This window comes from Fusarium flagelliforme (assembly GCF_020744385.1).
Source record: "Fusarium flagelliforme strain FIESC 12 MPI-CAGE-AA-0113 chromosome Unknown B0J16scaffold_1, whole genome shotgun sequence".
NCBI classification, from domain to species: Eukaryota; Fungi; Ascomycota; class Sordariomycetes; order Hypocreales; family Nectriaceae; genus Fusarium; species Fusarium flagelliforme.
The window spans coordinates 4,548,668-4,572,568 of record NW_025763503.1 but is presented as its reverse complement, the minus strand read 5'-3'; the positions used below and the strand labels follow the sequence as shown (position 1 = coordinate 4,572,568).

Sequence of the window (23,901 nt, the reverse complement as noted above, 5' to 3'; positions counted from 1 at the left end):
TGAAGCAGAGTAAACACGACGAGTTCTTTCCCGCCTTTGAGTTGTCGCTTCGAGCTCGAGTTGATTGAGCGTGCGTACGATCGAAGGGGAACCAAGCGATGAGACGCACACAATGGCTGGGCACGAATGAGGAAGGAGGAAGGGGGGAGAAGAGGAAGAAAAGAGAAAGTCAATACAAGCGAGAAAAGATCCCGGTAAAGTCAGACCCAGCTGTGGACGCGACGCTCGGGCTGGTGGTGAAGAGAGTTGACCTGGATGTTGGTGTTGGGATGGAGGCCCTGGTCGAATTATTAGGGGAGGTACCTGTTAGGGCCCTGCTTGTGTCTGGGGTCCGTGTACGGTCAGGTCAAGTCAGTGGGAAGGAATAGGCCAAGAGAAGAGAGGAGAGGGAAGAAAGAACCCGATCCGAAGATAGAAAGTACGAAAATAATTACAAGCGCCTGGTGTTTGACCCCATGCTCTGGCCCAAACAACTGACTGGAGGGAAATGGCGATAGCCAGGGTGAGCCGAGCTATTCTAGGCCCAGAGAGGAATAGTTCAGGGCCGGCTCGCAATAACGGCCCAGTCTTGGAAGTACCCTTTCCCCGTAAATTGTATGGCAGAGATACCTTTCCCGCTCAGCTGGGACTAGAGGTGTTTAATCTTGCGGAACAGGGATCAAACGGAAGCCGAACAGGGTCCAGGTAGCGTCATTATACCCGTCCACTTAGATAACATAACGCCTTGCATAACCTCTGTCTCTCTGGCTAAACATCACTGTCGGGTCTTTCTTTTATCTGAGCTTCAAAGCTTTGACGATCAATTACCACTGCCTTGGATCTTAATTTGTAGTGAAAGTCAAGTTAATCAAGTCTGCAAGGAGGCAGCCTTTTCAATAGTCGCCTCTTGCAATAACATCTTGTCTGCAAGTCATCGTCATTCTCTCCCCCCCTCACAGAAAATAGCAGCAGATCGTGACCCATTTCTAGGCTTGACTCAGATTCATCTTTTTGACTTTGCTATTCCTAATTGCGTTCGTCTCCACGTGTGCTGATAACCAGCCCGAGACTCACTAGACTAAAAGGTAGCTTATGAAGCTTGCAGCCCAATGAGAGCTGTCGGCGTTTGTTTTGACTCTTGGGGGGACTAAACAACCTCCTTGCATAGAAGAAAACTGTCGCTATTACATTGCGCAACCACGCACAGCAGTGAAAACAGGTTTTGATATCATTTGACGAGGTCTTTTTGTTTCTTGCTACTATTCCGTCGGCCCTCTAAATGTTTCCCTCTCACACATGATACACATTGTATGCACAAGAATGAGGAGTAAACAAAAACTTGGCGATGGAAGCAACCACATGAGAGAAGAAAATGAAACGCATCGGATGCAACCCTCTCACCGTTTTAACTTGTCATGCAGCCACAAGAATCTCGGCCGACTGTTATTGTTAGAGACTGGCTGCTGAGAGGCTGAGTTTCTGAGACAACCCCCAGTTCAATCTTACTGCTATTATTGCTTTTTGCGCATCATCGACCAGATGTTCATGTGCAGTAATATAATTTAAACTAAGTCATTTCCTTTGCGGTATAAACTGCGAATGTTTTCTTTTCTGTATCTACTTATCCTCAAACTCAAAAATCGCTCAGCAAGACAGTTTCAAGTCTACATCGCCGCTCAGCGTAACATTGTGAAGCTTAGCCTGTCCATCATCCTTACTACTTGTGCCTCTTGCGTGCTCTCCGGTCTACCGAGGGTCCTTTTGATAGTGGAGCGCAACTCAATTGTGCGCGGTAGCAATCAACATACACAGACGAGCCTGTAGCCTTGTGTTATGCATTCTGAAACGCATGAACATAATGCAGTTGGGATGAAGAGTCCGAGCTTTACCCCATGAATCACGGGTTTCTACAAGGCCGTTCTCTGAGCAGTGTCAATCAAGCTAAAGATAACTTCTATTTACCATTTATGCTCTGCACAATTGTTTTTTGGGTTCCTGCAGATGCAATTTCCCAACCCTTGTAAGATCCCTTGCCCGTTCTTGGAGCGCGTTTCACTCGCTTTGTCATGCCACGATGCTACCTTGTCCTCTGTTGCTGTCCCGTGTGCTAGTGAACTATTAGCTGCCACTACCGAGCAAGCGAAGTGAGCTGAGAGTTGGGTCGTCGATCTACTCACAGAGCTGAGGAGTTTAGGGTATGCAAAAGTGGTAGTCGTGAGCTTAAGAGACGAAATATTTTGGGCATTTTATCTAAGTCTACGGACGCCGAAATAAAATACTAAATCATAGCCTAACTAAGGATAAAGTGACCAATTTATTTCGTCTCTTATGTTCTTGCCTGCCTATTTACAAAGACTCACCGTAAAGCCGCCATAGTTCAGGATCTATCGGTACCGACTCGACCTCGGCCAGCATACAGCAAATCTAAGTTAAGATCTGAATCTTGACTCTCTTCTTGACTCTCCTCCTCTGAAATCTCCTCAGGACTCCTCTTAGGACTCTCCTCTAGATTCTCCCCTGGAGTCTCTGCCGCGGTCTCTTCTGGAGCACTGTCTGGGGCCTTTTCTAGAGTCTCTTCTGGATTCCCTTCTGGAGTCTCTGGACGCTTCTCGGGACTGTCCTCTAGACTCTCCCCTGGAGTATCCTCCATGGTTTCGTCTTCCACGGACGTGATCTCTCTGCCCTCTAACATTGAGGCGATGTGTTCCGCCATGCAAGACCGGTCAACGAACTCGTGGGAATGGGCCCTGCTGATTGTTAGCAAGCAATACATAAATAGGTGGGTAGGGTAACAGAAGAATTATCCTCTAAGGCTTAGAGTGGCAAAATAAAGTAGCCTAAGTGCTAGTCTAAGCTAGCATAAGGTGACTCAATTATTTCGTCCCTTATGCCCTCGGCGACCAATTCTTCTGACACCCTAATGAGGTACGTGGGTTGACTTACAATGGTAACTGTCCGCTCTTCCATTGATATTCATCTCTAGGGCGCGGCATCATCTCAACAAGCGCGTTGTCGACCGTATAACGGCCTTCACCTGCGAGTCTCGCAAGTCCGGCGCCCTTATCAGCGAGCATATTGCCAAGGGTTGCGCTTCGAGGCACCCAGTGAAACTCGGTATGCACGCCAGCTTCTTCGAGCTTTTTGATCTTGAGACTCACATCTCGCACTATCTTCCCGCTCTGTTTTGACTTCCTCAGTAATTTGGACATTTTATGATTTGATAAGTCTCGCTTCGCATCTCGTAGAAGTATCAGTGAAGGCTGAGAGTCCGTGTATACTTCGAAGATCTGCAGTGGGACTTCGTCCTCTGTCTTTCTTTCAACGAATTGTACTGCGTATTCAAGAGCAAGACCGATAGCCTGAAGCTCTGCGATGCTGACGTGGGGCTTTGTTTTTTTCGTTACTGTTGGTCCTCTTGCTGTGATGCGCACCCAGTTGAGGCCATCCCAAAATGCAACCGCCCATCCTGCTGCGGTGCCTTTTTGGGCTGACGCATCAGTCCAAAGGACCAGTCGTGACGCACTCGTAGGCTTAGCCGATGCACAACCGGCACGCCTGAAAGCTTCATCTCGATGGTTGATAATGATTTCTGGTTGAATACATGGCCTCGTCGTGAGATAGGCTGGGACATCGGCGGCGGTTTCTGGAACATCTGGGACTTCGTTCCGCTCAGCAGCAGAATGCTTGATAGAATGAAACGGTGGTCTTGTTAGAACATGCGGGACTTTGTTCCACGCTGCAAAGGCAGTCTCAAAGGCTCTCTGGAGTCTACTAAAGTAGCCTTGGTCTGCATAGAGGTCCGTTATAGGTTCCGGAAAGTTGGGCACGACGGGCATGATATCGGGAAAATCGAGCGTCGAGAGTGAAAATGTAAGCGAGGAATATTTTATCTCGACGGGTGATGGAAGGAATTTTCCTTCCTTCTCAACAACCTTTATGCATTTATTGACTTTGTTCCGTATGAAGTTTCTCTGATTTTGAGTTGCGTTGACGCAGTATCGCTGAGTGTATTATTGAACTCGTAACGATACTTACTGGGTAACGGACGAAGTATACTTCAAACTTTAGAGCACAAAACAAGATGGACTAGTCTAAGTGGCATAAGGTATCTAAAATATTTCGTCACTTAGGCTCTCAACGATCAATATTTCTTACAGCCTTATGAGTGCTTCGTCGACTTTTGTAGCGGCACACATAACCTTGCGTGTAAACTATGTGTCTGCCCAAAAGTTTAATGGATTGACTCACTATACTTATATCCTCCCGCAGAGAACTAGACTCTTATGGAATCTTGTTTAATGTATTTCCATGCCAGTCCAGTCAGTTAGAGATGAGTGACAGTACAAATTCCAGTGTTATGTTCTCTACCTTAGGTCCCCGAGAGCATAAGAGATGAAATAATTTGGTTACCTTATTCCAAGTTAGACTACGTAGTATAATTTAGGCTACTTCTAGGTATATACTTGAGCATTTGCGTCTTATAAAAGACCTGCCTTTAGGTAAGTACTGTTTCCTGCAATCAAGGCTGTCTGAATTAATCGCAACTTCCAAATTGGTAATAACCTCGTTGAGCCGAGGTACGGATATTTTGTGCCCGGGGTAGTCTATATCCGGCTCCAATTCGTCTCCATGTTTCGTCAACACCATTCAACCTCACCAAATCAACAAAATGGCAGCCCAAGAAACGGCCAAACTTTTTACTCCAGCCAAAGTTGGCAATGTCGAGCTTAAGCACCGAGTGGTGCTGGCTCCTCTGACACGTCGACGTGCAGACGAGACAACCGCAGTCCTACCTGATTATGCTGCCGAATACTATGCCCAACGCTCCTCAGATGGCGGACTTCTTGTCTCTGAGGGTACTTTTATTGCGCACGAGGCTGGCGGTATGTCTCGTGTACCAGGGATCTATTCGCCTGAGCAGATTGCGTCATGGAAGACCATCACCGATGCTGTTCACGTCAAAGGAGGCTATATCTTCTGTCAACTCTGGGCCCTAGGGTAATCTTTACAGATATCTTTCCAACTTACTAGAGGATAAGTACTGACCATGTCTTCAGTCGAGTCGCGAACCCCAAGATTGTGCCCAATGTCTGGAGTGCCGGCTCAAAACCCTTCGATGTTAAGGGCACTGGGTCTTCGGAGCCTCCTCCCAAGTTTACGACTATGACTGAAGCCGATATTGATCGATTCGTGGGACACTATCGACAAGCCGCGTTGAATGCCGTCGAAGCTGGATTCGACGGTGTTGAACTTCATGGAGCCAATGGATACGTAAGTTTTGGTATAGCGTATCTGAATACTTCAGTCGACTGACATGGCATATAGCTGATTGACCAATTCGTGAGTACACATAGCGTCGGTTAAAGAGTAATCGCTAAGAACATGATAGCTTCAAACCAACAGCAATGACCGAACAGACTCTTATGGCGGCAGTCTCGATAACCGATTTCGCTTCCCCTTGAGAGTCCTCAACGCTGTCTGCGATGCTATAGGCCCTGAGCGCGTCGGCATTCGAATGTCGCCCTTCTCTCGCTTCCAAGGCATGCGTGAGGCCGATCCTCTGTCCGTTTTCGTACCGTGGGCAAAGGCTATCGTCAATTCTCAGCCATCTCTGGCGTTTATTCACGCTGTCGAGCCACGAATCGAAGGAGGAAGTGACTCGGCCGACAATGTCCCAAAGACAAATGATACTCTTGAACCCATCCGAGAGGTTGTCAGCAGCACGGGAGTCAAGTTCATCGTCGCAGGAGGATTTACTCCCGAAACTGCTATCAAGCACGCAAGCCAGACAGACGATCTTGTAGGCTTTGGACGTTACTTTATTCGTAAGTCGCTTCGTGGGAAGGTTGTTGTGGACAGGCACTGAACTTTATTACCAGCCAACCCGGATTTACCGGCGCGAATTCAGAATGGTTGGCCGTTGACCAAGTATGACCGCTCGCTCTTTTATACACCTGATAGAAAGGGATATACGGACTATCCGCCTTACAGCCCTACAGCATCTAGACTCTGATGGACAAGAACGCGATGATTTAACTAGAGCCTGATGGAAAGCGTTTTGTATGACGAATATGAACAAGTGCTCTGGCATCAGAATACTTAGACATTAGATCCCCAAGAATATAGATACAGTATTTGTGATCATGATGAATCATGATTTCTACAACTACAAGATATGCTGAATAGGCTTTTTTCTCTGTGAACCACTAACCACTACCACATGGCATAGGCTATTGCATAGTTAGCTTCCTCGCGATAACCATAACCACGCGCCCCGTCGGACAAGTAAACGAGATAAATCTCCAGACCGAAATTCGTCTAGAACAAAGACTAGATTAAAATATTGATTAAGTTGAAGAGATCGGACAATTTCTAATGACCCCCCTTCGCTATCAAGTCCAGCCCGTTCACCCTAAAGTCTCTAGCTCACCAATCATGTTGGCCTTCGCTCCTTTCGCGCTCAAGGGAACCTCCGACATGCCGACTTTCGACATTGCCTAAAGAGGAAACTAGCCAAGGGCGATCTCCCGGCGGTTTCGCGACGCCGATGACCGATACCGATATTGATGCTAAGGGTCTGGTCTGGATGCAGACAGAAGATGGATGTTTCACTTATTGGTCAAGGAACATGACATGCATTCGAGTATGTATGTAGCTTAGATACCTATATAGGATTACTGATATCCTGATCATCATGCCACTTCTTGTTCACCATCGAGACGAGTTCTGATCCCCAACTTGTACACTGCTACTGAATGTGTATCTGATCATACCAGAGACTCAAAATGTCGTCACAAAATCCAAACAACATGCCTCAAGGCCCTCCATATCTTCCTCGCACAGCTGGCCTTGGCGGTCGTCCAACGCCCTCGGTCGACGATCCTATCAGCGGTGTCATGCTGGGTTTCTTCGTTACAGGCGCCGTCCTCAACATGACTATACTCCAACTCAACCGTCGACGCTCCCACAAGTTTGTCCTCTCTGGCCTCCTTTTCGGTTTCTGCATGGCCCGAATCACTGCAAATGTCCTTCGTATCGCATGGGCTTCCAACCCCAACAACTCGAGCCTCGCCATCGCCGCCAATGTCTTTACAAACGCTGGTGTTGTTCTTCTATTCGTCGTCAACCTTATCTTTGCCCAGCGCATTCTGAGGGCATATCATCCGCATATTGGTTGGAGCAAGCCTGCTTCGTTGGCTTTCAAGTTCTTGTACTTTTCTGTCGCTGCGAGTCTTATTATGCTCATTACTGCTGTTGTCTACAACTTCTACACCCTCAACCCTCACACCAAGCAGCAGCTTCGTGACATTCAACTCACCGGCAGCACCTTTCTCACCATCCTCGCATTTCTACCTCTCCCTATCGTCGGACTCTGCTTTGTACTTCCCCGAAAGACAGCCATGGACAAGTTTGGCCAGGGTCGCATGCGCACCAAGATCCAGCTTCTTGTCTTCACCACCATTCTCCTGACACTGGGCGCCTCGTTCCGAACCGGAGTATCTTTCAAAGTCCGTCCGATCAACGATCCAGCATGGTATCACAGCAAGGCATGCTACTACTGCTTCAACTATGTCATCGAGATCATCGTCGTCTTCTCATATGCCCTCTCGCGATTCGACCGCCGCTTTCACATCCCCGACGGCAGTCATGCGCCTGGCGATTACTCTGGCAAGAAAGCCCCTCAAGATCCCATGTATCGTGTCAATACCGAAGAGGAAGTCTTTGGCGACGACGAGCGACCACAAACAGCAGAGCAGAACCAGCAAAGGCAATGGCAATGGGCGGCCGGCCTCAAGGAGGAACTTGACGAGGAGACTGTATGAAGTTGATTCTTATTAAGACAATGTTACACGAATGTCTTATTTGTACCACCAAACAAGATTGCGGAGGTACATGTGGTCATGGAATCTTGTACTACTACTGTTTTGTAGCATGAAGATGATCGCTGGGTTGCGTGAAAAAACAAGCTGCATATTTAGATTAATGAGCTGACGCCACTCATATGATTAATTAGAGCCTCGGATGGTTCAATATAATAAAGATAATATATCCGCCCGGAATCAATACTTGCCTATTTTAGCCCATGAAACTTTTGTGTTCGTCTATGTCCTTAATATTATCCGTTCTTAGACCAGTTCTCAAATGCTCAATCCCAACATATATAGACATCACAACGCGAAGAGCAAGACTGAAAAAATGATCATGCATGCGTGTTTCTTTCTCTTACAGCGCGGAACTCAAATATGCGTATCTAAGCAGTCCTGAGACGGAGCGCCGCAACGTAGTCTACCAAACCCTTCCCAGCAAAGGTATAGCCGCACCAATGCTATCGTGTCTTCGCCGCGATGTTCGGGAATTTGCCATGAGCAAAGATGCTATATCCGTACAATTCCTGCGCCAGAGCTTTTTTGTTCGTTTGGGAGGTTCGTCGTATGGAATCGTACAAGGCCGAGCTGCAACATCCTTGAGGCTGGCGCAGTTGCCCCAAATCTTGCAGTTCGACATTGGCTGGTTCGAGCTTGGCCAGACGTGGGTATACGTGACGAGATTAGAGGAAGTAATCGGGAGTCCCTGTGATGACTGTCAGCTAGATCGGATAGGCTTCCGCGATAAATAAAGACTTACGCCTTGAGACCATAGGCTCGCCGGCTCTAGGGCAAGGGTCAAATTGCAGGCTGCACTTAGTTAGCTCATCGAACTGTGTTCCGCCATAGAATCGAACATACAAGGTGTACTTCAAGTGCTCGTCAATTTCCATAATAGCGGCTTGGTTACCGCATCGGTAACAGTAGTTGGGTGCTGCATCATGTTAATCTTGCGAAAGCCGTGGCGCATCTGAAAGTTCTTGACAAACCTGAGAAAATAGTAACCACATTACGGTCTTGAGACCAGTTATAACCCTCCATAACCAGCTGATGAGCTCGCGCAATCAAGGTCAAGCCGTTGTTATGGTTGAAGGCTTCTGAGATATCCTGACCGAATGTGTACCCCGCACCTCGAGGAGAGATTCCCCAGCCGCATCGGTCGTCGGGGTCTGACCAGAGAAGATCACACATGGGACCCTCGTGTGGAACTTCCTGGATACGGTCCAGAGCTCGGATGTTATCGAGTGTGTCGATGCTAGGGGAGAGACCGCCGTGAAGACAGAAGATCTGGTTGTCGATCAAGGCAGTGAGGGGAAGGTAGTCAAAGAGGTCGGTGAAGTACTTCCAGACATTAGCGTTTCCGTATTTGCGAAGACACTCGTCGTAGAAACCGTAGACCTGGGTGATCTGACGGGACTCGTGATTTCCTCTAAGAATGGTGATTCGCTGAGGGTATCGGATCTTGAGGGCGACGAGAAGGGTGACGGTCTCGACGGAGTAGTAACCTCGATCAACATAGTCACCTATTCGTAGTAAGTATCGGCTGCGTAAGGTTGTAGGATGGTTGAAGCGTACCCATGAATAGGTAGTTAGTGTCGGGGTTGGGTCCACCGATCTTGAAGAGCTCCATCAAGTCATGGAACTGGCCGTGGATATCACCACAGACGGTAACGGGGCATTTCTGGCGACGGGATTAGCTTGAGCATCTTGGCCAAGCGGCGCATGTCGACAACATACCACTGGCTGCACGTTCGACTCTTCCTGTAGAACTTCTCGGGCCTGTATTGCAGGTCAGCATTCGGTCGCCATCACGCGAGGAGCGTTGAAGCTTGTTGATTGATGCATGGTCGTCGTTGTTCGCGACTTAACGGTCGTGTGCATCACATGCACAACAGCTCCATCGCGTCCTGCCGAATTGACATCCTGCTCACCTTATCGCACAGTCTCTGAACGTCAGCTTCGGCCAACTGCTTGCAGGACATCAAGCTCTCAATCCAACCGTCGAGAGTGGGGATAGTAGTGGGCTCGAAGTTAAGCACGGGCGAAGCTTCAGCAGGCGCTCGCCCAACATCCTCCATATTGGTGTCCATGGCTCAGCGGTATAAAAGTCGAGTATCGAGATGTGTTGATTGTGGGAGTGAGGTTGAAATGACGTTGACGTTGGATGCGGTCACGCCTGAATCGCGAGCGGTGGGGCACGAGGCACAAAGGCGGCGGTCGTCAGGGGAGGAGGAGAAAAGGGAAACAAGGGAGATGAGATAATCAATCAGCTACCGACACCAGCAGTAGCAGCTTCTGTCGCTATAAAATCGATCTATCGCGGACGGGAGAAGAAGGCGTAAACAGAAGCCCAGGACGGGAGAGGGCGGGCGAGGCTCGTTGGTGAAGAATTTTTGGTGGGCGTTTGTTAGGTGATAAGTTAGATGGTGATGGGGAGCGAAAGGAGGAGGGAGGGATGGATGATGTTGGTGGTTGCCAGCCTGGGCCAGCCTAGCCAGCCTAGCACGCCTGGGCCTGGCCTGGGCCGCTACCTTCCATTAGCTGCACCACCAGCGCAGCAGCGCTGTCTCCATCACAGCTGGAATTGGAGCATCGTGTGGCGTATTATAGCTAGGTACCTCTATCTATGGCCAAAGCTCTATTGAATTAAAAATAAAACCAGGTATTTTACTGATAAATTTATGCCCGGCTATGCCTTTTGAACGTACAAAATCAACATCGTACAGTTTGTACTCGATCAATATTACTGCATCGACCTAACGCTTGTCCATTTCGTCATTATCCAAGGCCCCTCGGTTGCATCAGAGCTTACCTCAAGCGGATGTGGCTTACAGGCCAACATAACATTACAACATTAAACAGCCATGTTTCATTATATCAGCTTCTCAATACTAATCATATCATGCATAATTACTACAATGGCTCTCCAATTCCAGCCTGGGTATTGTCATACGGATGATCCCTCATTTCATCGATGCTGACAAGGTAACCAAAATGTTGCCAATCAGCATCGCCAACTCATAACTTCAACACCTTGTGATCGGGTCATTTACGATAATCCCAATCCCACAGAAGCTTCCTGCTCAACTGGTTCAAAGACCATCAGGTTCTTTCCGACCATGTTTTCAAAGTCTAATCCGACTTCGGATAGCAACTTTGAGTGCTCCTTTGCCCTCTCCAAACACTGCGTCCAGACTTGGCCTCTGGGCTCCGTACTACTAAGCTGGCGTGCTAGAATGACATTAAATGCATCGACCTCTTCCTTTGCCCACTTGACGCATACACTCATCATGGGTGGTGGGAAGCAGGACTGAAAGCATTGTACGGTATTATGGATGACCATAAAGTACACAAATGAGAGCTCCCAAATGTACAGATGCAGATCTCCCTGGAAAATGCATTGCCTATGACAAGTCAGTGGTGATCCCTTGAGACGTCCTCCAATTCTACTCACCTAGCTCGTTTGTGAATTGTGCTGCTCCTCGCCGCTAGATACGACTCTCGGGCGCTATCCTCAAAGCCAAGCCTCGTCAACCAGCTGACGTTACGTCTCGTCTTTGTATTATTGTCGTGTGTCAGCTCAAGTTCACGGACAATCATGTTGACCAATTTGACACATCGTTCGTTGACTTTGAAGTTGATGAAGTCTTGAGCGATCGCATGGTTCTTCAGTCCGCGAGCAATTGCTTTGAGTTTCTCAACACGGACAACAGCATCTTCGAACCTCTGCATTGCAACGTCGATATCGAGGTCATCCATCTCGCTTTCAACCCAACGCAAGTTTTGTTGCTTGCCATCCACCTCAATGAGCATATCCTTGATGTCTGATAGCGTCGCAAGAAGCTCTGTCTTTTGCAGGAGACCTGGATCTCGAGAGGCAAAGTAATTGATGGTCTCACGAGCCTTATTGTTAGCCTCCATCTCCGATCGAAGGCCCTTGCGCAGCTGCTCTATAGCCTTGCGCACATTAAGGAGCAGCTGTTTCTTTTCGGGGTCTTGGGGTTTCTCTGTCCGATAGATGAAAGATTCCTGACCAACACCTCGCACCATAATAGCGTCCGCAAGCTTATTGCGTCCGCTACTTGATGATTCTCCAGTGCTCGACATGTCCACCACTTCCACATCCAACAAGGGCCAGCAGCGATCCGCCACCAACTTCATCATCGGCCCTCGTGCGTCTGAACTGGGCGCATCTGCCTTTCGCTTCTTACGCGATGCGATAAGAAGGTGATCGTTGAGCAGAAAGATCTGCATTGCTCTGCGTGACTTGTATGTGGCATTGTCGAGCTCAATCCAGGGGCCGGCGTCTTGGACAACATGTCTTCCTGCCGCATTAGGGAGGAACTTTTGCGATCCCTCGACGCCCTTATACAGGGCCTGCATTTGGGAATTCCACATTGCGCTTCTGTCGGCAATAGACGTGCGCCTATCTCTTCTGCTACTGATGCCAGGGGCAGCCCCCAAGTCACTCGGCGTAGGCTCATCACTTTTCGCTGCAGCAGCTCTCATAGCCGTCGTGTTCACCTTGAGCTCCGACATGAAATTCTTTAGGTTTCTCATCTCGCCCTTGAGTTTCTCGGCCTCCTTGCTAATTTTGATAAATTGTGTTCTGTTCTGCATGACGCTCTGTTGTAGATCCATGCCTACACGTGTCTTGACTTTGCGCAACGAATCTTCGAATTCGCGGATTTGATCCTCAGTCGCATCGCTCAGAGCCGCTTGGACATATCGATCTGGCTTCAGCTTAGGATCGCGCAGGCCTTTGATATCGACAACTGGAGCAACGCCAGGTCCTGAGCGTGACGGGGGCGGCCTGGAAGCGGCAGCGCTCTCCCTGGACTCGTAGTTACCCAGTGAGGGCATCTGTGGCATCGGGGGTGCTGCGCCATTGGGACCAGACGACGGCTGATTGAATCGTGTGGAGTATCGTCGCTTAACAAGGTCCGAAGTCTATCGAGTAGTGTGAGTATGGCGAAACGGGAGATGCGTTCTTGAATCATCTTACCTTTCCACCAGCCATCGGAGGGGGACGCGGACGAGGTCGAACTGGAGCTTGTTGACTAGGATCTGCATCTGGGAGAGGTGGTGTATTCGATGCATCTTGAGGAATAGGACTTGAGATCTGTCGAGGCGCGCTGATAGTTGGCCTCTTCTTTCTCCTGCCGCTGCGAAGCGATATCTTGTTGCGATCCTCCATGTTGGGCGAGTATTGAAGCTTGGTAACAACGTTGGACAAATAGGGCGACGGAGGTGAGGTGGAATTGGTAATAGAGATATACCGTTGAGCCGTCAATTAGGAGAGTTTATACGATAAGGTGCAACGATGTCTCGAAACAAAACAAAATGCTGGTCTGGCCTTGAGCGCCAGCCAAGCTCTATCATGAGGTACGTGTAATAGTCGAGGCTCCGAGCTTCAGTGAAGCAGCCACTGGAATGGGGTGCATCAGGAGGTGGGGGTACGTACCCAGCCTCTCAGCCGCATTGGTGGGCTTAGCTGGACCTTCAGATGAATGTTTGTTAGTGGACTGGTGACAGAATTTGTTCAACGAATTGAGGCTCAATATATCATATCAATATATACAAAAAAGAAAGCTAAAGATAATGCTACATATATCAAACGCAACATTTAGTATGTTAGTCTTTTCATCGACTTCTTGTCCCTTGGCTTGTGTTCAGAGGTTATCGTTATCTATCAACCCAAGGCTTCGAGTCCATTGATAAGATCTGATACGTTAGTACTAATATCAGAGCACAATTTTAAAGGTTCAATATTTAATTATAAGACACTATAAGAAACTCTCTCCGATCATAAGAGTGCCAAGTACTTTTAATACCATAATCAATTCCTATGAAATTTTAGCTATTTATACACATGCGTGGCTATGATGTATGATCTATGGCAGCCCACTTGCCAGGGAAGCTCCCACTCTCCCAATCGGGTTTAGGTTCACATCATGTGCTCCATTGCTAAAAAATTAGGAAAGCAAGCAACGTCTGAAAGCTTGCTGCTCGCTCCCGACGCTCGAGAAAAGCGAACTCATCTAATTGACGACGTAATATCCGCCGTCACCCAATCTCCGACGTCGCCAGACAACACCTCGAACTCCGAGTTTGCCCATTGTCGTAGTGCAGTGGGAGTGTCTTTGGTCTTCTGTTTACTGAGTGCGCTCCAATTCTCCCACCACCTCCGCACTCGCACCCGCATCACCATCCCGCCTCAAAAATGGTTCAGACTTCAGCTCTGGTGACGGCATCCGTCGCTACCGCCGCCGCCGCCATTCTCGGTATGACCGCGCATTCATCACGTCCTATAACTACGAAATAGCGACTTGCACTACACAACGATGCACATTGGCTAATCACGGATACCCTTCGAATAGGTTATGCTGCCTACTTCGACTACCAACGTCGAAACCAGGCCGAGTTCCGCCGAAACTTGAGGAGGAACGAGCGCAAGCAGGCCCGCGTCGCAAAGGAGGAGGCCGAGGCTTCTACTCAGCAACAACGCCAGAGCATCCGCTCCAAGGTCGAGGAGGCAAAGGAGGAGGGTTTCCCCGCCGGTGTTGAGGAGCGGGAAGCTTTCTTCAATGAGCAGGTTATGGCTGGAGAGATGCTCAGCCAAGATCGTACGGATACCGTGTATCAAGGAATTGTTTGCAATTTGCTGACTGTTGTTTTACAGCTACCAAGACTCTTGAGTCTGCTTTGGCCTTCTACAAGGGTCTTAAGGTCTACCCTGCTCCTGGCGACCTGATCCGAATTTACGACAGCACTGTTCCCAAGGCAAGACCGATCTCAAAGTTTGATCTATTGAGAAGCAACTGCTAACACCTATACAGCCCATATTAGACATCCTCGCTGAGATGATCGCATACGACTCATCTCTCGACATCAGATCCGGTCCCGCCCCCGGTGGTATCAATCTTTCCGACATTCCCAATGTTGGTCTTGACTAAAGAGGGATAAGACCTATCCGAATTTCCTCTCCGCTCTTGGCACATATATACCCAGACGTTGGAAATGATTGAATTAATACCCTCCCTCAAAACCTGTACCATGGAAAGCTTGCACATTGTCAAAGCTTTCCGAACAAGAAATGTCTAATGGAGACCTGACGGCCTTCAATGTACCATAGTTTCGCTCTTCCCACTTCCATAGAGCTTTGTGTAAACAGATGTACGTTGAAATGAATGAGTTTAGAAACAAAGAATGCTGGCAGCGTTTCGGCAAACATCATGAAGTTATTATTCTTTTTCAATTCGAGCACCAAGCTGTGTTGATGTCATGTAAATGCCCTGTGTCCATCGAATCGAAATCTCTGAAGATTGGCTGCATTTTCTTCCGAATGGAACGTTCAAATTTTGAATTCGTACTTAAATCATTTATTTGTATAGGGAGACTCATGATGCTTCAATCTTTCGTCCCTTTCTGTCTACTCGGTCATCACGGGGATCAAAACCTCCGTTACCCCACAAAGCCCATTCGGGAGTTGGTGCCCCCATGTACTCCTCTGGGGTAAAGTTGCCAGGTCCACGCTCCTCAAGAAGCTCGAAGAACTTCTTATAATCGATCAAAGTATGCCACTTTCCATCGACGTAGAATCTCTCACTGGCCAAGAGAATACAGCAACTGTGTGCGTGCTCAGCAGCGATGCCGTATTTCAAACCCTTTTCCTCCAGTCTCTTGTTGAGAGCCTTGACAAAGTCACAGACCTCCCAGTAGAAGGGAACATTGGACATGCTCAAGCCAGCATTAGATGAGGTCGATGTGCCACAGTATGTGACACCCTTGACTTCAACGAAGCATGGCAAACCTTGTTCCACGAGTCGGGCGTATCCCTCAGCCTCTTCCTCAACGTTGAAACCCTTAACGAGTGTCAGGCGGAATACTGTTCGGTGGCTGAAACGCTTCTCACGAAGGATATCAAGGCAACGGTTAAAGCGTTCCCAGAAGTCTCGGTGAAGAGGCCTGTCGATTTTCCGTAGTGACTCCTTATCAGCTGCATCGATGGAAACGTAGAGTTGAGTCACAGCCTTGAGGTCAGCGAGCTGATCAGGGTGCTGAGCGTTACAAACGAGGAAGGAAGAGATACGTTCAGCATGCAACATGCCGAGGAACTCGTTGATGTAAGGGTAAAAGATAGGTTCTCCGACGAGTGATAGAGCGCAGTGTCTGATCTGCATAGCTTCAGCGAATCGCTCAGCTCGCACACCAGGCATACCGCGCAGCATCTTGATCTTCTTATAATGGTTCGTCTTGACACCATCAAAGATAAGCTCAGGGGGATCTACAACCCATCGCCATGTGGTTCCAACTGGGTTTGTGCCGTGGCGCCAGCAGAAGACACATTTATTGGAGCAGGACAGCGAAGGCGTTGTTTCCATGCATTGATGACTCGCGATACCGTAAAACGACCATTTGTAACAGGAGCCACGTCCACGGAGAGCTGACTTTGTCCATCGACATGTCTTGACTCCGGAGTGGGATCCGACAATGGCGTAACCTTGCTTGGTGAGTGCTTTGTATGTAGGCGATTCCTCAGCAACCATCTTCTTGGGTCCTTGAGGTACTGATTTCTTGGTGGAAGAACCATAGTTGGTAAAGTCAACAGCGAGAGGGGCTTTCTGAGTGGTCGAGCCGTCATCTTTTCGGATCATGCGTCCAAGATCCTCGACATCGTCGAGATCCCTTCCACCCTTTGTCTTTTTACTGGTAGCGTCGTCCTCGATGATGACTTCACCATCGTCTTCGTCTTCGGAAATATCTTCAACGTCGCTTTCTTCAGCTGCTCCACTGCCAGGAAGTCCCTCTCCCAAGTTTCCAGTGCGGGCAGCATGTTCAATAACTTCTTCGATACCCTTGGCCCATTCCTGTAGACGCTGTTCATGATCGCTTTGCATATCGCCCATTCCAACAGGGTAAGCTCTCTTGCGAGCAGTAAGCTTAGCCATCCACTTGTCGACTTCCTTTGCTTGGAAACAGAAACCGTCCGCCTCGGTAGGCCAATTTTCCTTGTCGCCGAAACCGAAAACAGAGTATCCCAATAAGCCCGACAGAGGTGCGGTATCAATTCGGAAGTCATGATGCGTCTCTTGGAGATGCTCGAGGAAGGTGTCATTGATGGTATCGATGTTGTAACTGGGAATCAGAAAGAGGTAGAAGAGGTCGGCATCGACATGCGCCTTGTAGGGAGTAAGGAAATAATCATCGAAGTCGATCTCAGTAAGGTCTCGGGTTTCGGGCTTGAGAAATTGTCGACCTGACTGCTTGGAAATCTCGTCCAACTTTCCTCCCAGCTCTTCAACATACGCTTGCGCAATCTTGGCCGTCTTAGTCGTGATGGAAGAAAAGAAGACAAGAGGTACGACAGGTCGGGTGACGTCCTCTTCTTCCTCAGTTTTCTTTGATGGTTTCCTGGCTACGCCTCCCTTGATTCGTCGAGGACCCTGGGATTTGGTATTCTTCTTCTCTTCGGCTGGCTCGATGATGGGGGTCTTTTCTTCGATCGTGACTTTGGGGTTAACTTCTTCGACTACGATCTTGGGCGTGAGGGGCTCTTCGTAGGCCTTCTTGGCGGGCTCCTCGTAAGCCTTTTTGAAAGCAACAACTTCTGTCTTTTGGCCATTAAATTGGAAATAGAGTCGGACAGCGACGAGGATGACACAGGTGGTTAAGAGAATTGGCACTCGGTGGATATGCCAGACATCCACCAAATCTACAAGAGTCAGTCAGTCAGCAGCATATTCTGTTTTGCGATATGCGAATAGAAAATTGAAGACAACTTACCATCGACAAGCGAGTCGAGGCGCGAATGTGACGATTGATTTGTCCAATCCATGATGACGATCAGCCTGAATTGAATCAGCCAGACTGCCACTCAGGATTTTACAAATGTATGAGAGTTGGTTGGTGAAGACCGCACAATCAATTGATAAGAATTCATTCTAAGAAAAATAAATTGCCCCGCGCCTCCACCTCCAGCCTTAAATCATTCTGGGAAAAATTGCCCCGCGGTAGATTTTGTAACTTACAGTACTCAGTCTTGTACTACTATGACTAATCCTTGTTCCCTTTCATGTAAGTGGTTCATGAGTGTTCTTAGTTCTAATCTTGTCTAGGTATCTAAATTATTTTACAACTGTAATTCATAAATGCAGAGTTAAGAAGATCTTCTAAACTCTTCTATCTGATCCGGCAGCTTGTGACTTTTCTCGAAGGTCCTTTAAACATGGTGCATGGAACATTTCTCCTGTAATCGCCAGCTTGAGAGTTCTACTCGCAACGACAATCCACAGCAATACCACTGCGAGCGAGATGATCTGTCAGAAGGTTAGCATGTCAATCCAATAACTGAAAAGAAGCTTTCGTACCATAGTAGCGACCTTGAAGAAATCGCTATCAAGATTCTGTGCGAGAGAATTCGAGCACGTTGCCAGCACACCGAGCGGAAACGTATAACCCCAAGCTCCCAAGTTGCGCGGCACACTTGGCATCATGGCGATGCTAATGAGTGCGAAGGATAGCCAGACAAGTGCAAATCCCCACATGACGATACCAAAGAAGACTCCAAGGACATAGAGCATCTCACCAGCTCGTGCAGCTACTTCACCAAAGGCATTGCTCTTGGGAATAACATGCATAGCCACCTTGCCAAGCTGCTGAATTCCAAACCCACCTTGTCCAAGTGGTCCTATCGGCAGGAAGACACTGACAATCACCTCCTTAGGTGGGATTGAATGGATGGTGAGTCGATGGAAGTATAGAGCCAGTACAATAGCCGAGAACGACTCTCCGATGCCCCAAAGGACATAAGATGCGATCACTGTCGTCAGCGCATGGTGATGATTGGGGAGCTCCTCTGCGACTATGCCACCTGTTGCAGCTGCAACTACAGCCGGCACGATGGGAAGTAGTAGAGCCGCAGTGATGTTTTCCAGGCCAGGACGATGGCGGTGCATGACGATAAAAGGCATGCTGACGCAAGTAGCGACGGAAATCCAAACATCGAACCACCACAATCCCCATGCTAGGTAGATGACCCAGTCACCCCAGTGCTTACAGCAGAACACCATCATGTTTATGATAGCTATGTAAATGTCAGCAATTGTATAAGTAGCGTCGCTAGATGGAACTTACTTGCAAGCCCCATAGGGAAACAGCCGAGGAATAGAGACTGGCCAGGATGCGAGATCATGGCAAACCAGATGGTTGGGTACAACGTGTATCGAGCAATGGACATGGCTGTAAAGACTGTGAAGAGAACGACGTTCAACCCAAAGAAGATATAGGATATGTACTGAAGCCATATCGCATTATATGGTAGATTGTGCAACAGTATAGACACTATGCCAGTGCCCATGTTGACTGCAAACCATCTTTGTAATTCGTGTTAGTGACTTGTGACGATCAATTGGTTGTCTCACACTTACGAGGGCGTGAAGTTGCGAATGACCCTCCTCCAACCAGTTTCCTCCTTGCACGGCAGAGTTGACTGGCATGGCTTCGGTGTAAAGCCGCTGCATGCCGGTTGGACTGTGAGTGTGCCGGTAGAAGTCGTCGAGTTGTTACAACCAGACATGCTGAGTGTAGACTAATGTATTCAATGTGTGACGTGAGCTGCTGATCGATGTAACTACCAGACGCTAACAAGGCTTAGAGGATTGTCTGATTCAAGGGTTCAAAGAGAGCTATTCCAAGGTGTCAAAAGACAATGAAGAAACAAATTAATGGTTTAATTATATGTATTCAGCAACAATTTGCAAGTCAAGATCAAGATCAGGAAAATGCTTTATTAATATTCTCTGTAAGTCGCAATCGTGGCGGCCATGGCTAATTCGTTAGCTAACTGGAACTCAGCACCGAGATCCGCTAATCGCCTCTTCTGAAGAACGCCCGGGCTCCACTTGGAGGCTCAGTCGGTAGTGGTAGATAGTGGGTATACCGCCCAAAAGAAAAATGGTCAACGATTGAAAAGTTTTATAGATAGAAACTTCATAGAAGACTCTCCAAATAGCCCCATCACAACCCTTGAAGTTTTCCTCCTAAAAATCATCCTAGTCTCAATCTTTTTATCGTACCAACAAGGTAGATGCCAATCGTATACCGCAAGATACTATTGACAAAGAGTTTCGGGGGTTTTAGCGTCGTCTTATCCAACCAGCTCGCTTCAAATCAGCTCACAGGACCAGCCTTGGATCGCCGACTGAGAGCTCGCCGACCCAACTCAACTCAGCCAAGTCCGTCTGTGCCTCCCGTAAGATACAGTATGATGTCGGTAGCAACCCACGACCCACATCAAAGATGCGGTGATACAATCTGCCGTCTTGTCAAAGCCCGGGTCTGACCCATGACAATCGAGTACGGACGGCCACACACGTAGTGAATCCCCGCCTGGCGGTCTGGTAATAAGGAGTCGTATCGTCCTCTTACTTATTAGAACCCCTTTCCCTTTGAACAATTCCAAGTAAAAGAGTATCAACAATCTTAGTACTCAGACGTAACATCCATCATAAGCAATCATGGCTATCGGTATCTTTTCCAAACCAGCGCTGGGCATGGACCACAGTGGGATTCCCAGCGTCGGTCCCTGCCAGCGTAATCGATTCGAAGAACTCGTCGTCCGCCTCAAGGATGCTCTTGGCCCATCATCAGGGTTGACTTCGGACGACGTGGATGTCAACTACCTTCAACAACTGATGGAAGGCTACGATAGCTCCGATAACCAATGGAGTCGATATGCCTTTGGCGATAGTAGCAGGGGATACACCCGCAACCTCGTCGACGAGGGGAACGGCAAGAGCAATCTGGTAAGCCCCTATACAAGTCAACTTTGACCTGTCCCAGCAGTGACTGACATCTTGTATAGCTCGTCCTTGTATGGTCCCCAGGAAAGGGGTCACCAATTCACGACCACGGAAAGGCGCACTGCCTGATGAAGATACTCCGCGGCGATCTGACCGAGACTCGATATGCTTTCCCAGAAAACAACCAAGAGGAGGAACCAATGCAAGTCATAGCCGAGACAGTGTATAAGTCGGGCGAGGTAGCATATATGAGTGATGACCTTGGTCTGCATCGTGTGTCCAATCGCGGCAGCGACTTTGCTGTCTCCTTGCATTGTAAGCAACCCCCAACTCAAACCACGACACTTGTCGCAGTAACTAACATGCAACTTTGCAGTGTACACTCCTCCAAATGTAGCCAAAAAGGGATGCCATATCTTCGATGAGAAGACCGGGCGAAAGAGTCATGTGCCGGGCTGCCACTACTACTCAGCATATGGGCGGCTGCTCAAGGAATAGATGAAGTGGGTATGGCTTCAACAGCCAGATGTTTGATGAGAAACGACCTTTATGTTGTCCACTGGTGGTTCATCCAGATTGTTTTATAAGCAGGTAATGATAGGCGGAGGATATCCATAGGCCTTAGGTAATGCGTGGTATTAGTATAGCATGGCATAATATAGCATAGAATTGACAGACTGCCTTGATCATGAAGAGACCCGCATTCTGTGCAAAGGGTGAATAATGATAATGAACGATTATGAAGGAGGAAAAGAGGAATCGACTGACTCTTGCTATATTGATGGCTCTTGTCATGGCATGGAGCGAGCACGCAATCGACGCTTTGTCCCAGAATGGTAATTGAGTCTGGGTTCGCCATACCGAGCCGTACCGACAACCGACTACACAATCCCAGCAATGACTTTAATACAGAATATTGTGTGGGAAAAGAGCTGGTTATTCAGCAAAAAGTAAATGTCATGTTTATTGAATTGTTCAGTGGAATCTATGATTTTTCAGCGAAGAAGATGGATGAAGTTGGGTTGTCCCGATACCCGAGAGGTTGACATGATGGCATCGTGCAGTTCAGTCGAGTAGGAGGAGCCTTACAAGCAAAGGGTAAAGCATTTCATAGACCTTTATTAACCAATTACCATACGACATATAGAATATCAATTACTCGAAATCCTATCAACCCGCCTCGAAGATACATTGAGTTGTCTTTGTGAGCCTCCACTGCTATTGGCCCCCAGGCCCCTTCAGCTTAATGGTGTAGTGCTTGCACCATAGGTGATCTCTGTCGAATCTACGGTAACTATTGCGATAACTGTTGTTCATGCCTACAGTTACATATGTGCCTATTTTATCGTAGCTCACATCTACACTACGTCAGGTCTATGCCATCACTGTTCAATACTCGTAACTCGGCTGAGGATGGGATGTTTGACCACCATGATCAATTATTTCCCACCACTCAAGCAGTGCTTCAGCTCCATTCGAGCGCTACTAGTTCCTCCAGGACCTTCCTGACCACCCTCAATACCCCGAGCTTCAGAAGCTGTGACTATTATTGCATCTTGAAGCCATAACAAGTTCTGTGCTCAACCCCTCGTCGACTTATGCGCCGTCTCTCTACTGGAGCGCTTCAGCAGCGGCAAGGGTAGTCAAATCAAGGCCCCGAGATCGACAATTAAGCTACCAAATGCTAGTCTCTAATCGGAAAGAAGTTCAAGTTAAAAACACCGTTTGTTCAAATCCCCAGATTGATCGTGTGTGGAGAGGTGGGTTGATCGTCGTAGATGCAGGTGAGGACTCGTGATGACATCTGATAATACTCGGGATATTGCTTCATCACTGTTCATACTTGGTCTTGTGCAGGGGTAGCTTGCGAGATGCTGAAAGTAGGAAGAAGCGTCCATCCTGGTGAGTACCTCGGCGATGAACAGGATACATAAATAGCTACGTTTCCAACATCAAAATTCACTTGAAAACAATCCTTCTCTAGCCATTGACATCAAACTTTATGAGAATTGAGAAGCCAATATGCGTGCCTTTACAATCCTAGCCACTGCTCTCTCGGCGTCCCTCGTTGAAGCTGTCCCTGCTCACAAGTCTGCCCAAACTGACTATGCCGGATACCTCATCTCAACCTTTAGTGATCCAACTCCACAAGTCCAATGGCATCTATCAGATGGAAAGTCAGCATCAAGCTTCAAGTTTTTGAACGGCGGCAACCCAGTCTTAACAAGCAACGTCGGCACCAAAGGCGTCAGGGACATTTTCCTTGCCACGAACAGCAAGCGCTCTGAGTACTTTACTATTGCCACTGGTACGTCGTCTGAAGATATGCACCTGATCATGGGACACTTCACTGACGGTTCTTGGAATGAATAGACCTGGATATCAATGCCCCGGGATTTTCGTGGGATTGGGCTACGCGGAATGGAAGTCGGGGTCTTGTCGTTTGGTCCTCCAAAGACCTTGTTAACTGGTCGAAGCCTACACTCAGGATGTAAGAAAACGAGGCCATCTTGGATTTAGGCACTCAGCTAATATCTGATAGCATCGAGACTCCCACTGCCGGCATGGCATGGGCACCTTCAGTTGTATGGGACGATGCCACCAAGCAATACTACGTCTTCTGGGCATCGCGACACTACGCTGCTTCGGATACCCAGCATAAAGGTGAAGCGACTCTCAACAAGATTAGGTTCGCTACCACCAAAGACTTTGTCAAGTTCAGCGCGCCCAAAGATTACCATGCCGTCAGTGGTACTGGTCTAATCGACCAGGAGTTCCAGTACCTCGGCAAGCCAGGGCATTTTGTCCGTTTCCTCAAGAACGAGACCCTCAACCAAGTTTATCAAGAGACCACAACGACTGGCCTCTTTGGTACTTGGACTCGTGTACCTGGATATGTGAGGCCCGAGTCTCCGCTTGAAGGACCTGGTTCATTTGCCGATCTTAACACTCCTGGACTGTATCATCTGCTTCTTGACGACTATACTCAATATGTACCTTTCCAGACCTCAAACATCTTGTCACCAAAGTGGGAGAAGTCGGATTTCCCTAACTTTCCCAAGGGTTTGAAGCATGGTTCTGTAACTCCGCTTACCAAGAAGGAATATGATGCGGTTGCTGCCAAGTATGGCAAATAAGCGGTAGCAAATGGTGCACGCAGTAGCTGTGCAAGAGTAATAGCAAGAATTCACGGCTCACTTGAGCAATGTCTTCGTTTGTATCGCCAAGAAGCAAGATAAATTTGTAAACAACCA

At 48.2% G+C, this 23,901-nt stretch overlaps 10 protein-coding genes across 10 annotated transcripts; 5 read left to right on the top strand and 5 right to left on the bottom strand.

The window, feature by feature from the left end:
* Positions 1-2,723: 2,723 nt before the first annotated feature.
* Positions 2,724-3,877, bottom strand: B0J16DRAFT_329118 (uncharacterized protein). The gene is made up of 3 exons (XM_046126289.1): positions 2,963-3,877; positions 2,813-2,904; positions 2,724-2,758 (listed from the first exon to the last, which is right to left on the bottom strand). Exons 1-2 carry the CDS (start codon positions 3,813-3,815, stop codon positions 2,897-2,899), a joined length of 861 nt encoding a protein of 286 aa, XP_045989423.1. The 5' UTR covers positions 3,816-3,877; the 3' UTR covers positions 2,724-2,758; positions 2,813-2,896.
* Positions 3,878-4,622: 745 nt separating this feature from the next.
* On the top strand, positions 4,623-6,321 carry B0J16DRAFT_359905 (uncharacterized protein). The gene is made up of 5 exons (XM_046129669.1): positions 4,623-4,977; positions 5,037-5,250; positions 5,305-5,319; positions 5,369-5,804; positions 5,859-6,321. The coding sequence occupies exons 1-5, from the start codon at positions 4,649-4,651 to the stop codon at positions 5,990-5,992; spliced, it is 1,128 nt and encodes a 375-aa protein (XP_045989422.1). The 5' UTR covers positions 4,623-4,648; the 3' UTR covers positions 5,993-6,321.
* On the top strand, positions 6,322-8,004 carry B0J16DRAFT_329116 (uncharacterized protein). Its single transcript, XM_046126288.1, has one exon. The coding sequence runs from the start codon at positions 6,765-6,767 to the stop codon at positions 7,800-7,802; it is 1,038 nt and encodes a 345-aa protein (XP_045989421.1). The 5' UTR covers positions 6,322-6,764; the 3' UTR covers positions 7,803-8,004.
* A 160-nt stretch (positions 8,005-8,164) lies between these two features.
* B0J16DRAFT_28261 (Metallo-dependent phosphatase-like protein) lies at positions 8,165-10,100 on the bottom strand. Its single transcript, XM_046123971.1, has 7 exons — positions 9,776-10,100; positions 9,582-9,623; positions 9,420-9,525; positions 8,834-9,367; positions 8,706-8,778; positions 8,605-8,654; positions 8,165-8,550 (listed from the first exon to the last, which is right to left on the bottom strand). The coding sequence occupies exons 1-7, from the start codon at positions 9,932-9,934 to the stop codon at positions 8,528-8,530; spliced, it is 987 nt and encodes a 328-aa protein (XP_045989420.1). The 5' UTR covers positions 9,935-10,100; the 3' UTR covers positions 8,165-8,527.
* Positions 10,101-10,440: 340 nt separating this feature from the next.
* B0J16DRAFT_329113 (exocyst complex component EXO84) lies at positions 10,441-13,236 on the bottom strand. The gene is made up of 3 exons (XM_046126287.1): positions 12,850-13,236; positions 11,299-12,794; positions 10,441-11,248 (listed from the first exon to the last, which is right to left on the bottom strand). The coding sequence occupies exons 1-3, from the start codon at positions 13,039-13,041 to the stop codon at positions 10,894-10,896; spliced, it is 2,043 nt and encodes a 680-aa protein (XP_045989419.1). The 5' UTR covers positions 13,042-13,236; the 3' UTR covers positions 10,441-10,893.
* Positions 13,237-14,067: 831 nt separating this feature from the next.
* B0J16DRAFT_378226 (mitochondrial outer membrane translocase complex, subunit Tom20 domain-containing protein) lies at positions 14,068-14,800 on the top strand (the record flags this gene model as incomplete). The annotated part of the gene is made up of 4 exons (XM_046130905.1): positions 14,068-14,128; positions 14,225-14,470; positions 14,527-14,618; positions 14,684-14,800. 4 exons carry the CDS (start codon positions 14,068-14,070, stop codon positions 14,798-14,800), a joined length of 516 nt encoding a protein of 171 aa, XP_045989418.1.
* A 410-nt stretch (positions 14,801-15,210) lies between these two features.
* On the bottom strand, positions 15,211-17,765 carry B0J16DRAFT_28255 (uncharacterized protein). The gene is made up of 2 exons (XM_046123966.1): positions 17,631-17,765; positions 15,211-17,559 (listed from the first exon to the last, which is right to left on the bottom strand). The coding sequence occupies exons 1-2, from the start codon at positions 17,680-17,682 to the stop codon at positions 15,245-15,247; spliced, it is 2,367 nt and encodes a 788-aa protein (XP_045989417.1). The 5' UTR covers positions 17,683-17,765; the 3' UTR covers positions 15,211-15,244.
* Positions 17,766-17,927: 162 nt separating this feature from the next.
* Positions 17,928-19,585, bottom strand: B0J16DRAFT_329109 (voltage-dependent anion channel). The gene is made up of 4 exons (XM_046126286.1): positions 19,274-19,585; positions 18,981-19,219; positions 18,215-18,930; positions 17,928-18,163 (listed from the first exon to the last, which is right to left on the bottom strand). Exons 1-4 carry the CDS (start codon positions 19,420-19,422, stop codon positions 18,017-18,019), a joined length of 1,251 nt encoding a protein of 416 aa, XP_045989416.1. The 5' UTR covers positions 19,423-19,585; the 3' UTR covers positions 17,928-18,016.
* A 690-nt stretch (positions 19,586-20,275) lies between these two features.
* B0J16DRAFT_28232 (RmlC-like cupin domain-containing protein) lies at positions 20,276-21,170 on the top strand. Its single transcript, XM_046123959.1, has 3 exons — positions 20,276-20,650; positions 20,710-20,962; positions 21,024-21,170. The coding sequence occupies exons 1-3, from the start codon at positions 20,363-20,365 to the stop codon at positions 21,143-21,145; spliced, it is 663 nt and encodes a 220-aa protein (XP_045989415.1). The 5' UTR covers positions 20,276-20,362; the 3' UTR covers positions 21,146-21,170.
* A 1,499-nt stretch (positions 21,171-22,669) lies between these two features.
* B0J16DRAFT_314099 (glycosyl hydrolase) lies at positions 22,670-23,784 on the top strand (the record flags this gene model as incomplete). Its single annotated transcript, XM_046125167.1, has 3 exons — positions 22,670-22,955; positions 23,021-23,138; positions 23,190-23,784. 3 exons carry the CDS (start codon positions 22,670-22,672, stop codon positions 23,782-23,784), a joined length of 999 nt encoding a protein of 332 aa, XP_045989414.1.
* Positions 23,785-23,901: the final 117 nt, after the last annotated feature.

Coding starts and splice junctions, on each gene's coding strand:
- B0J16DRAFT_329118 (XM_046126289.1), bottom strand. CDS start 3,815: ATGCCCGTCGTGCCCAACTTTCCGGAACCTATAACGGACCTCTATGCA.
- B0J16DRAFT_359905 (XM_046129669.1), top strand. CDS start 4,649: ATGGCAGCCCAAGAAACGGCCAAACTTTTTACTCCAGCCAAAGTTGGC. Junction 4,978..5,036: donor TGTCAACTCTGGGCCCTAGG/GTAATCTTTACA, acceptor CCATGTCTTCAG/TCGAGTCGCGAACCCCAAGA. Junction 5,805..5,858: donor CTTTGGACGTTACTTTATTC/GTAAGTCGCTTC, acceptor CTTTATTACCAG/CCAACCCGGATTTACCGGCG.
- B0J16DRAFT_329116 (XM_046126288.1), top strand. CDS start 6,765: ATGTCGTCACAAAATCCAAACAACATGCCTCAAGGCCCTCCATATCTT.
- B0J16DRAFT_28261 (XM_046123971.1), bottom strand. CDS start 9,934: ATGGACACCAATATGGAGGATGTTGGGCGAGCGCCTGCTGAAGCTTCG. Junction 9,526..9,581: donor AGTCGAACGTGCAGCCAGTG/GTATGTTGTCGA, acceptor TCCCGTCGCCAG/AAATGCCCCGTTACCGTCTG. Junction 8,655..8,705: donor GAGCACTTGAAGTACACCTT/GTATGTTCGATT, acceptor AACTAAGTGCAG/CCTGCAATTTGACCCTTGCC.
- B0J16DRAFT_329113 (XM_046126287.1), bottom strand. CDS start 13,041: ATGGAGGATCGCAACAAGATATCGCTTCGCAGCGGCAGGAGAAAGAAG. Junction 12,795..12,849: donor CTCCGATGGCTGGTGGAAAG/GTAAGATGATTC, acceptor ACTACTCGATAG/ACTTCGGACCTTGTTAAGCG. Junction 11,249..11,298: donor ACAATTCACAAACGAGCTAG/GTGAGTAGAATT, acceptor GACTTGTCATAG/GCAATGCATTTTCCAGGGAG.
- B0J16DRAFT_28255 (XM_046123966.1), bottom strand. CDS start 17,682: ATGGATTGGACAAATCAATCGTCACATTCGCGCCTCGACTCGCTTGTC. Junction 17,560..17,630: donor CCTCGACTCGCTTGTCGATG/GTAAGTTGTCTT, acceptor TGACTCTTGTAG/ATTTGGTGGATGTCTGGCAT.
- B0J16DRAFT_329109 (XM_046126286.1), bottom strand. CDS start 19,422: ATGTCTGGTTGTAACAACTCGACGACTTCTACCGGCACACTCACAGTC. Junction 19,220..19,273: donor ATTCGCAACTTCACGCCCTC/GTAAGTGTGAGA, acceptor CGAATTACAAAG/ATGGTTTGCAGTCAACATGG. Junction 18,164..18,214: donor TCTTCAAGGTCGCTACTATG/GTACGAAAGCTT, acceptor ACCTTCTGACAG/ATCATCTCGCTCGCAGTGGT.
- B0J16DRAFT_28232 (XM_046123959.1), top strand. CDS start 20,363: ATGGCTATCGGTATCTTTTCCAAACCAGCGCTGGGCATGGACCACAGT. Junction 20,651..20,709: donor GGAACGGCAAGAGCAATCTG/GTAAGCCCCTAT, acceptor CATCTTGTATAG/CTCGTCCTTGTATGGTCCCC. Junction 20,963..21,023: donor CTTTGCTGTCTCCTTGCATT/GTAAGCAACCCC, acceptor GCAACTTTGCAG/TGTACACTCCTCCAAATGTA.